General features: G+C 39.3%; 1 protein-coding gene across 1 annotated transcript in view; it reads right to left on the bottom strand.

The window, feature by feature from the left end:
- Positions 1 to 885, bottom strand: part of LOC115271906 (olfactory receptor 52R1) — a 1,253-nt gene extending 368 nt beyond the window's left edge. Inside the window, exon 1 of the mRNA XM_029914880.1 lies at positions 163 to 885. Coding sequence (XP_029770740.1) covers positions 163 to 876 — 714 coding nt within the window. The 5' untranslated portion in view covers positions 877 to 885. The remainder of the gene's footprint in view (positions 1 to 162) is intronic.
- Between the last annotated feature and the right edge of the window lie 10,800 nt (positions 886 to 11,685).

The following is an 11,685-nucleotide window of genomic DNA, read 5'->3' as shown; positions in this document are numbered from 1 at the left end:
GATGGGGTTGAGCATGGGAGGAACCAGGAGATAGAGATTGGCAAACATGATATGTACTGCTCGGGGCACATGATGTCCAAAGCGATGGGTGAGGAATGTAAAGAGGGCTGGGATATAAAAACCCAAGATGACACAGATATGGGACGCACAGGTACCAAAAGCCTTGAGCCGGGCTTCACCAGAGGGCAGCCCTAGAACAGTTCTTAAAATCATCACATAGGATATACTGATGACAATCATATCAAAGCCAACCACAGAGAAGGCTGCAAAGAGCCCATATGCACGATTTACTCTCGTATCTGCACACACCAGCTTCAGCACAGCCATGTGCTCACAATATGACTGGGGAATGACCTGGTTGGGGCAGAAGGGCATCCTGGAGACCATTATGCAGAAGGGGCTCACCCACAGCAATGCTCTCATCATCACAGCTGCTCCCAATTTACCCACTACAGCTGGGGTCAGGATACTTGAGTGATGAAGTGGGAAGCAGATAGCCACATAACGGTCCAAGGCCATAGCCATGAGTACCCCAGACTCCACAGAGGAAAAGGCATGAATGAAGAACACCTGGATGAGGCAGGCATGATATTCAATCTCATGAGCATGAAACCAGAAGATAGCCAGCATTTTCGGTTGGGTGGATGAAGAGAGGACCAGGTCAGTGGTAGCCAGCATGGCTAGAAAGAGGTACATGGGCTCATGCAGAGTGTGGTCTATTCGGATTATATGAAGGACAGCGATATTGCCAATTATAGCCACAGCATACATGGCACAAAATGGGAAGGCAATCCAAAATTGGGAATTCTCAAGTCCTGGGATCCCAAGTAGGATGAAGGACACAGGATGGGAAGAGCTGTTTCGTGAAGCCAGCATCACAGGATGGTTAATTTTTTCTCCCCTGAGAAGGTGATGTACTATCTACAGATGATAATAATAAATAAATGATCATTATATTAATATTCACTTGGAAGAGGCAATTCAATAATAGGGCAATAATTTTTAATGATAAACTGGAATAATTTCAACTCTTAAATACATTTTTGCAACTTAAAGTAATGCAACTTTTTATTCTTGATTCATGGTTGTGTCATTCAAAATGGAGTCATAACATAATAGCTGAAAGTGTAGTTTCTGTATAAGAATTAATATTTTCCATTAATGTCAAATCTGCTAAGGGAAAACTATCTTGACAAATAATGTTACTAATAGTAGTTCTTGCCCTTCTATATTTTTAAAATGAATTGATTCATTTACTCTTTCCTATAGGTTCTTTTCACTCTCTGTTTAATCCATTTAGGCAACTTTTCAGGGTAGGGAGACAGTTTGGAAAACACTTTGTCTTAATTGCTCATAGCATTATATGTAGTGATGATGAGTTATCTTTGACTTTAGGAGATACCAGGAGAATTTGGGCTGGAGGATAACTGTGTGACAGATTGTACCCCTGTGATTAAACCCATTATCTATTGTGTATGTCTCCTTCTAGATTAGGGGTCAGCAACTGTTTTTTTTTTTTTTTTTTTTGTAAAAGGTCACTCATATTTTAGACTTTGTGGACCATATAGTTTTGTTACAACTAATCAGGTTAGCCATCACAGCATGAATACAGCTGTAGTGAATATAGAAATGTTTGGGTGTGGCTACAATGCAATACAATTGTATTTTCCAAAGCAGGCTACCAGCTGGATTTGGTCTGCCGGTGATAGTTTGCTAATTCCATTCTGTCATTCCATGATAAATGCTTATGAGGTCAGTCCTAAATTACGCACCATCCCTAGTAACTCTATGCATGGCACAAAATAGGTGTTTAATAAACATTTGCAAAAACAAATAATGAATAAATATCATTGTTCAGGGGCAATTGCCTTTTTTACCTGATCAGCCATATCTTATAATGACCTGGTAGTATTCTCTAAACACTGCTTTGATGCCATACCACAAGACAGCTACATATATTTCTCATACTAGAGTCTGACCTGCTGTCCATTGAAAGATGTGAATGTCATTCTCTGCTGATACTTGCAGACATTGCTGATCTTGTCTGATCCCTCTGGAGACTGTTACCTTTCTGAGAGTCAATGACACAAAAGCTTACCTGTGTCTTACTCAACCTTTCCACTGTTTAAGCTCACTCTACCTGAGACTTTCCTTGAGCACATTCATTCTTACCTCCTATATAAGTGAAACAGCAAGTCAAGAAGAGTAACTTTTCAAATCTCCCTTAACCAATCACTTCTGGGGGCTAATAAATGTTGAAGTCTACCTGATACAATAGTTCTGTAAAAGGGTTTCTTTAAGATCCCAAATAGACTTACCCTCTTTCTGATTTTCCCTATAATTATAACATTAGGAGAGAACTGCAGCTCAGAATTTGTAACTTTGGCTCTAAATTGGGAGCTTTACTATCCTACCTAGATAATAGCTACAGGTTTGCTCAAAACAAATACTCCTGTCCAGGACATAGGGACAATTCAGAAACATGCACATTAGCTGATGTCTAAGGCTCTTGTTTAATCCCTTTCTGCTGGCTTGGTCTTCCAGTTATGTATTCTGTTTGACTCAGAGTTTTCCTTTCTCCCTCCCTTCTGCCCCCTCTAAGTCACCCTCCATTTATGAGGACAAAGACACTGAGGCTCATGGGCACCTGGAAAAGCACTTAGACCATCTTCATTCCTGGACTAGGCACTGGTGAATATACTGGCTAACCCTACAATGTCTCAAAGAGCATAGCAGTCTCCTTAATAATATGTAAGACATTGCTATTTTTGTAAATATTACTCTATTAGCTTTTACATGTTATTGTGTTTAACTGTCAGAAACTTCTGCCTGTAGCCTTAATGGGTAATTTATCAGTTCTACATACTCCTTTTGGAGTGGTGACTCTTCTTAGGTGGTGACCTGGGACCCAGTCTGAAGAGGGAAATGGGGACTCTTGAAAGGTTCCTTTCTTTCATCTCTACACTTACACTCCTGTGAAATCTGGTATCATCACTGTCGGCAATTCCCTTGTCTCTTCTTCCCTCAACTTATAAACTCAACACTTGGAGAATTAAGGTTACAGGTCATGTGTAGGGGACAGGGAATTACCAGTCTTTGATCATTTTTGTGCAGTGTATGAGGTTTTCAACAGTATTCTGAGCGGAGACAGTTCAGAAACTTGCTGCTGGGTTGAAAGATGGAAATGTACATTCCCTAAAAAATAGAAAAAAAAGGGGCAATGGAATTCCCCTTCTTGCCCAATATTACTTCCCCCTTTCCTACTTTTAGATAGTTTTCTGTCCTTGCCCCCTTTAGGCTAGACCTCTTGTGTGTATAGTGCATATTGAAAGAAGAAATTTAGTCATCTTTTCCAACGTTATAGCTAGGGTTATCCTATACTGAACTTCAGATTCAAATTTTCTGTTCTCCAAAGTCCAATATAATTTGTGAGAACTTGGTATAGTTTTTGGTTCAGGGAATATGGTTGCAAGAACAAAGTTCTCACACTGCTGGAGCTCAGCTTTCATCTGTGAGTGTGGGTTTGAATCCAGTGCTGATACCACCACCTCTGTTGACTTCACTTACTCTACCTCATTGTTATGTCCATCAGTTTAATTGAGTTGTTCTAGCCTGAAAGGGTAAGGATAAAATGGACTGAGATCTTGCCAAGGAATGGCTTCAAGGAAATTTAGACTGTTCTCTCACTTTGGGGTATCTAAAACTAAGGCATGGAGCAAGCAAGAATGCTGGAGTGGGGTAGGCTTCAGATCCAGCGTCCTTGGTGGGGGGATTGTATGTGGAAGCAGGCTTCCTACTTTTCTAGAATTTCCCTGGAGGACACAGTGTGAGCAGTGAATTATCTCCCCATCTCAGAAGGAAATCCAGCAGTCATGGATCTCTGGACCTGGAGCCCCTGTGAGTCAGGTCATTCTGCAGGGCATTCTGCCTTGCATTCCAGGTTCTCAGAGCCTCTGGGAGTCCTGCTGTTCTCTGGGAAGGGCAGAGATGGCTGGGGCACAGGGGACCACTCACCTTGAGCTCTGCTTTATCTCTGACCATCAGCAGCTCTAACTGGCTCCTGTGATTCATTCAGCTTTTTGCAGAGGCTATATTAGACCTATTTAAGAACTGTTAAAGTCTGGCCTTTTCCTTTCCCAAACCTTAATTCTTTTCCCTCTCTTGGGCCCCACTGCCTCCTCCTCTGGCTTCCTCTGAGACTAGAGAGTAAGCTGGAAACATTAACCCCTAACTTTCCTCTCTCCTCTGTATACACATAAACAAAGGCAGTGGATTTGAATGCAGTTCAAGAATGTGTGTTGTTGAGATTACAGTAGTGTGAGGTTATCTGTATGCATGTATTTTTTGTTAGTCAAACAAAATGTGTAATGTGCAATGTGAAAGTATGCTGATATGGTTGTTGATGTGTGTCTTAGAGATGTGTTAATAAACATGTGTAAGGACTAGATTTACATGTGAATGTGAGTGTATATGTGTATACTGTTGTGTGTTTGTACAGGTGTGAATAATCATTTGCATTAGGGTTACATATTGAGTGGGATAGCATGGCTGTGTGAGCACAAGGCTACTGAATACACATGTTTTATGATGGCGAACACGGAGCTCCAAATCTGACACTACGTGACTACACATCACTGTGTATCTCTATGAGTATGTATGGGCAAGGTTGTTGAGGGTGTTGACAACCTATTGGTGCTTCTGTGTGTAATAAGGCACAATGGTTCGAAGCCCTCTCACTTTTTATTAGGAGAGGGGAAATGAATTCCAGTTGGAGGTCTTGACATAGTTCTTTGTGAAAATTTGTGAAACTGGCAAGCCCTTTCACTTAGTCTGAAGGGTTTAGTCTATGCAGAGCTTCCTGTCACTCCCTCTGTAGGGCCTTGCTGATATTCTCTTATTTTTTTTCCTCAGCATTCCCTGATAAAGGATATGTCAAATGAATATTTGATAAATAAATAACTAAAAACAAAAAGTAAAGATTTATTTGCCCAGATCCAAGCTGTCCAACTTCAGAAGCTGTGCTCTACAAAATCCAAAACCCAACATATAGTTATAGAGAAACAAATCACACTAAATATTACCAAGATTATCAGGATTACAAAAATCTGTTAATGGTGAATTGCCATCATGATGTTCACAAAGGTCATGATTTATTTTAAAGTATCAGCATAAGAAAAAATCTGGGATATAACTGTTTTTGTTAGGGAGTCCGGGTTCACAGGAATATCAAGGTTTTATTCTTGGGATCAGGCTGACATTATAATTTTGGAGTTATCTCTGGTTGCAACTCTTTTTCTTTGTCTGCTTCTTTTAGCTGTCGCAGATTAAACACAGTGCAATGAAAGTAGAAGAAAGTGCCTTGTTGTTGTTGTTGTTTTTCTTCTTCTTCTCCTACCCTTCTTACCTCCCCTTCCCCTTCTTCTTCCTTCTTCTCTTCTTCTCTTGTCCTCCTCCTTTTTTTCTTTAATGATAGGAACTCTTCTTCCTAAATAAAATGTGCCATCTAGGGATAGAACCTAGTTTCCTCATCTCATGAATCTTCCCAAGATTCCTAGTGCTATGGTGGCTCCCAGCAGGCATAATATGAAGCTCTTGTAGAATTAACTTGTTAGGTCAACCACACTGGTTTCAAGTTTAGTTCAGTGTTGCTTGCTGAAGTCAATGTGTAGTAGGCAGGTCAGCACTTTCCTGATTTACTCTCATAAAGTTCTCCTCATGGTTAGTATGTTTCAAAAGATGTTTCTGCGGGATCCACCCAAAACTTGTGCACTTGGCTCATACCCATGCTCTAAATCTCCGTCTCAGGTAGAAAGTGTAGATCTGTGGGCAGTATTGAGAGCCTACTGAGGGTTCATTGCCATAAACTTGTAGCTGCACCAATCTGCGATTTAGGTTTTGTGGGGTTGTGAAGGCAGAGCCTGAGAAATATGTTTGGAAAGGAAGTTTGGTGGAAGAAAATGTTGTTGAGGATATTGATATGAGAATCTTGGGACACTTCAATGTAACTATGTCAAAAGTTCCCCATCCATAGCCTCATAGCTCTTCAATCCTCACTTGTGTTTTCTTCTGTCTCCACATAGATACTCAGTCAATATCGAATGTACATGACCTGAACCTTGCCACAGCTTATAGCTACTCAGTCACTGAATCCTTGAGCATCTTACTCTAGCGACACCATCATATCTTTCTAGTTTTTTTAAACTCATTTTGTCTTTTCTTTTTAAAAAATTTAATATATTGTTTAATGTTTATTTTTGGGGAGGGAGAGAGTAAGAGTGCATGAGTGGGGGAAGGGAAGAGAGAGTGAGACACACACACACAGACACACACACACACACACACAGAATCCAGTCAGGCTCCAGGCTCTGAGCTGTCAGCACAGAGCTTGGCAGGGGGCTCAAACCCACCAACCGTGAGATGATGACCTGAACTGAAGTCAGATGCTTAACTAAGTAAGCCACCCAGGTGCCCCTCATTTCTTGTTTTTTATAACATCAATTCCTTCAAACCTTCTATATTTATATATTTTTCCAATCCTTTCAGTCCTCTTTTCTTTTAAAGTTCTTTCCTTTGAAATCTAGTCCTCATGGTTCATCATTTCAACCACACTTGTATGAATAGCCTCAACAACTATCTATCCATCACAGCTACTACCCACACTGTCATTGTCTCCTGCTACTCCCATACCCCTGAGCCACGGCTAGAAGCAATAGCCCCATGATCAGATTGGGGCCATTGCAAGTTCATGGCAACTGACTTTACCTGGACTTTCAAAGCTGCCCAAACTATCTTCACATTTCTCTCACTGTAATTGTGCAGAGACATTGTGTTGGGAAACTGTAATAACTGACCTCCTTGGCTAAGTCTATGGTTCAGCCTCTGTTCACTAATTACAATGAATATCTTTTGTTACTTTGTGCACCTCCTCAAGAAGCAGAACTTCCAACCATAATGCTGAAGATTAAACCTCCTGCAGTCTGACCTCAGAAGGTGGAATAAAGTTGGCTTTTTTTCTCTTTCTTACTCTCCTAAAGATGGTGTTCTCTCTGCCAGTTGCTCCACCTTGCAGAGTTCACTACCACCTTCAGGAAGGAAATCCGATATGGTTAGAGGGGAAATAATCAAGGCAATTCTCTGCTTCCTCAAAGTTCATGAAGAACCTTGCTGATGTTAGCCCTATAGTGAAGGTCCTAACCTCTGAAAGGAGAAGAAAATGTATGTGCATTGATTGGACAATTGTTATGGATTGAACTGTGCCCCCCCCCCAAATTTTGTGTTGAATGTCTACTCCCCTGTACCTCAAGATATGACTTTATTTGGAAATAAGATGATCAGAGTGTAGGTAGGTAAAATGAAGTCATACAGGAGTAGGTTGGGCCCTAATTTAATATGACTGCTGTCTTTATACAAAGGGGAAATTTGAAATCAGAGACACATAAGCAGAGATATATTGCCATGTAGCCATGAAGGTAGCTATCAAGATGGTGTGTCTGTAAGGCAAAGTTTCCCAGAAAAAGTTTCACACTGACAGCACTTAGCCTGCTTGGGATTCTCTCCCTGCCTTTTCCATGCTCTCTCTCTGCCTCTGTCTCTTTCTCTCTCAGAACAAGTAAATAAACTTTAAAGAGCAAAAGAAATAACAGGGCTGGTAACTCTAGGGCTTCTAGAAACTTGCAAATCCCAAAACTCTTCCATGATGATCCATACGTCAGTTACACACATTAAGAGCTGGAAATCAAAGACTGAGACTCCAGGTCTATCTGAGGACAGAGCTCTGCTAAGTGAGGCATCATTCCTTCTTGGGCCTTTCTTCTTATTCTGCCCTGCAAGCTCTAGCATCAAAAGATAGAGCAGGATTAGTCAGTGACTTCAGGCATAACAGATATAGCGGAGAACCAACAATAAACACACAATCAGATTATGAGGATATAAGTGGGTGAGTGTGATGACTGTAGATTGCAGCAGGTGCTGTGAGAGCTGGGAGGAGGGGGTTTTAGGATGAACTATGAACTTGTTATGTTCATAACCCCAGCACCAAACACAGTACTGGCACATAGTGAGTGGTGAAGAAATGCTTGTTGACTTTGAGTATGAAATGTCATCATACTAATAACACTGTGTTTGGCTCTGTGCAGAGTAGACAATAGTGATGATGCATTATTCCCCTCTTGAAGTTACTCTAGAACTGAGCCCAGACAGCAGATCTCAGTCATGAATAATGTTTAAAAACTAGGAGAAGCTGACCTGCTTTTGTTAAGTTCTGCCTGATCTCTCTTAGGCACTAGGTCATATTGGAGGTGTTGCTACCCAAGAGAGGAGAGGCACTGAGAAGACTCTTCTCCTGTACAAAAGGAAAGTCAAGTCCCTCACTCAAACTACTCACTTTATAGTTTTTGGAAATGGGTACAGGCACCTGGAGTTACAGATTTGATGTCCTGGACACACTGGTTCTTCAGGTTGTAATGAAGTCAGTCATCTATTTTCACTGATTCATGATACTTACGGGTACTTCTAATCATGATAGAGCTGCACAGTTTATGTAACTAGGTTTTTCTACTGGAGCGTGAATTTTAGGAATTCTGTGTGCTTCTTTTGATCATTTCGTGCTAACTAGGTTCTCTGATTAGCAGTTTTTCCTCTCTCTATGGTATTCCTATCCTCTCATAGAGTGTTTGGTGCAACATAATCACTCAATAGGTATTCTTGAAGAGAAATTTAAAATGTTCCAAATATTTTATGTTTGTAAATAAAAAGAAGTGAGTGAGGGACACATTGGTATTTATCAAGGGTATCTTATCAGACAAACAACAATCTTCAAAGTTTCCATGGAAATAATGAAAGGAGGTCTTAGGACTGAAAAGTCTGGTACCCATTTTAGAGGAATGAGGCAAAAATGGAGCCACAAGTGCCATCTTGTGGTCAGGAATGGAATCGTTGGGATCACGGTACCAGGAACATGTAAAAATTTAATTATTCATTCATGTAGTTTTTTTTATAGTGAAGTAAGTTTGGGGATAGAATGGTGAACAACTGTGCTATACTTATGGAAGTTGTATTCAAGTATAGAAACCGATGATGAATAAATATTTAAATATTTACATATTGTGTTAAGAAAAGGAAGAAATAAAATATTTATGTTGAAAGAAAATTACAGGGGGCAAGCATTAGTTGACATATATAGGTTAAGCACACTTCACTGATGAGGTGGTATTAGTTGAGATCTAAAGGATGTTGAGAGGAAGATAGAATGTTCCAGAAAATAACAACTGGGGGACGTGGGAAGATTTAGAGCAAATCCCTAACACAGACAAGAAGTAGATATGTTTGGAAGAAGAGTAGAAGGGCTGAAGTTAAAGAAAAAGATAACATCTGGTATGTTGACAAAATAGAATATACTATTCAATAATAAGATGAAATAACTACTTATCATACATTCACAAGTATGGCTGACTCTGAACATCTCTATACTTAGTGACAGACACCAGACTTAAAAGAATATATTACTTATTCTCAGATTTATTAAAGTTTTAATGAGAGATAAATTAATATATAGTGAAAGAAATCAGGTCAGGCTTTGCCTGGTTTGGGTACCGAGGTGGTAATTGACTCCAGAAAGGCAAGAGAAATTTTCCAAAGTGATGGAAATATTCTATGTGGCTACAGAGGCATTTATATGTGTTCAAAGTCTTCAAACTGTGTGTTAAAATATTTAAACTTCATTGTCACAAGTTTTACAGCAACAAAGCTGATTTTAAAAAGGGGAAGAGGGGCTTACAATCATTAACTGATTTGCTGATAATAACATCACAGTCCCTTGATAACTCTAAAATTTGGGATTCATGAAAATGCTCCTTCAGAATACTAATTCATTTCTGGGGAGACTTTTAGTCTCCAATAGTGTTTCTTCTGAGAGAAGCAACCGTGTTGCTGAGTGCTTCTTCTTAAATACCTTCATCTGATGTTGGTTTTAGTAACATAAAGCCTGAGTTCCTAGACCCTCTTCAGTATTGACTTTGACAGAAGAGTGTGCAGGACGATAAAAATAACAATGCAGTAATTGTAGTGGATGACTTTACCTTGTTTGTGGTGATGGTATTATGTGTGTAGCATACATTCAAACCATCAAAATATATACGTTAAATATGTGTAACTTTTTGTAGAAGTAAACCTCATGAAGTTGAAAAAAATCAAAATAAAAAATACAGTTTTGAAGATATTTTGAAATTTTAATATAAAAGGAAATTAAATCTTAACAAATACTAAACCTTCTAGTGACTTTTTCACTACCTTTAACCATAGAGTATAGTGATATTCAGAAGAGATATTCTCCTTCATTCTCTTCCCCAACTCTGTCATTCTGATATCCCTTGAATCAGGGATTTAGCAGATTTTAGAAGGAGAATCCAATACTCAGCATACATAATTCTCATTCTTACCAGTCTCAAGAGGTTGTGATTCTGGTTAATTTCACACCTGGATTTTCAAGCTTTCCTGGAAGTTATTCTAGAGTCTTCTCTAGATTCATCTTCTCAGATTGCCTTCCCCTAGGCTTTGGCACTGAATTAACCTCTTTTTACCCTTTAGTTGTTTCAATTACTTTTGCTCACACTAAAATTAAACTTTTTCAATCAAGAATAATTTTAAAGAATTTATAAAAATGAAGAGAAAATTAAGAAACCACAACTCTGACTCCTCTGAGTTGCTATTATTAAATTTTGGATGTATTTCTGGATTATTTTTCTATGACTATATATTTCATTTTAGAACCAGCATCAGCCTTGTGGGCAAATGTTATTTTTCTTTTTTCTTTAGTATTCTATCTTGATCATTTTACATATCTTTCCATACTTTTTGCAAATACATTAGTTAAATGATACATGATATTAAATTGCTCATTTTTCATCTGGTTCTTATAGATTAATATTAGAAGGTTTGCCTGTTTTTATTTTTATAAATAATGAATCTATACATGTCTTTGTACATTTTTTTTCAAAGAGATTCCAAGATGAGGAAATACATGTCTTTTGGTAGAAATTTCAAATGTCCTTTTTACCAAGATATACCAACTTGTACTTCTAGTGATAGTTTAAAAATAATTTTGACCTGGATCATCTGTGGAAATGGCATTCTTTTCAAATCTTTGTAATTTGATAGGTTGACATTTTACACCATATTATTATGATGATGAACATTGGTCAACTCAGCATTTAAGGTTAATCACTTCTCTTAGAGAGCTCTGGTCATGGGCATCCTGAAAATTGGAAATTGGTCTTTCTGGTCTGGAGGGTTGCTAGCCTCTGGGCCATTTGTCCACAGAGATGACTTTGGGCTGATACGTGCTGGCCTGGCAAACTGTCTGCTTTTATGTTCCTAGATCAGTGGGGGTGATTGAGTTAGTTGTATGCTATGACTTTGGCTCAGGGATCTTTTCCACAACAACCCTGAATAACCCTGTTCCTGATCTGCTTGGTTCTAACTCCATAGAGGATGGGGTTGAGCATGGGAGGAACCAGGAGATAGAGATTGGCAAACATGATATGTACTGCTCGGGGCACATGATGTCCAAAGCGATGGGTGAGGAATGTAAAGAGGGCTGGGATATAAAAACCCAAGATGACACAGATATGGGACGCACAGGTACCAAAAGCCTTGAGCCGGGCTTCACCAGAGGGCAGCCCTAGAACA

The sequence above is a fragment of the Suricata suricatta genome, chromosome 11 (genome assembly GCF_006229205.1).
Source record: "Suricata suricatta isolate VVHF042 chromosome 11, meerkat_22Aug2017_6uvM2_HiC, whole genome shotgun sequence".
NCBI lineage: Eukaryota > Metazoa > Chordata > Mammalia > Carnivora > Herpestidae > Suricata > Suricata suricatta.
This window is presented reverse-complemented; position numbering and strand designations above follow the sequence as displayed.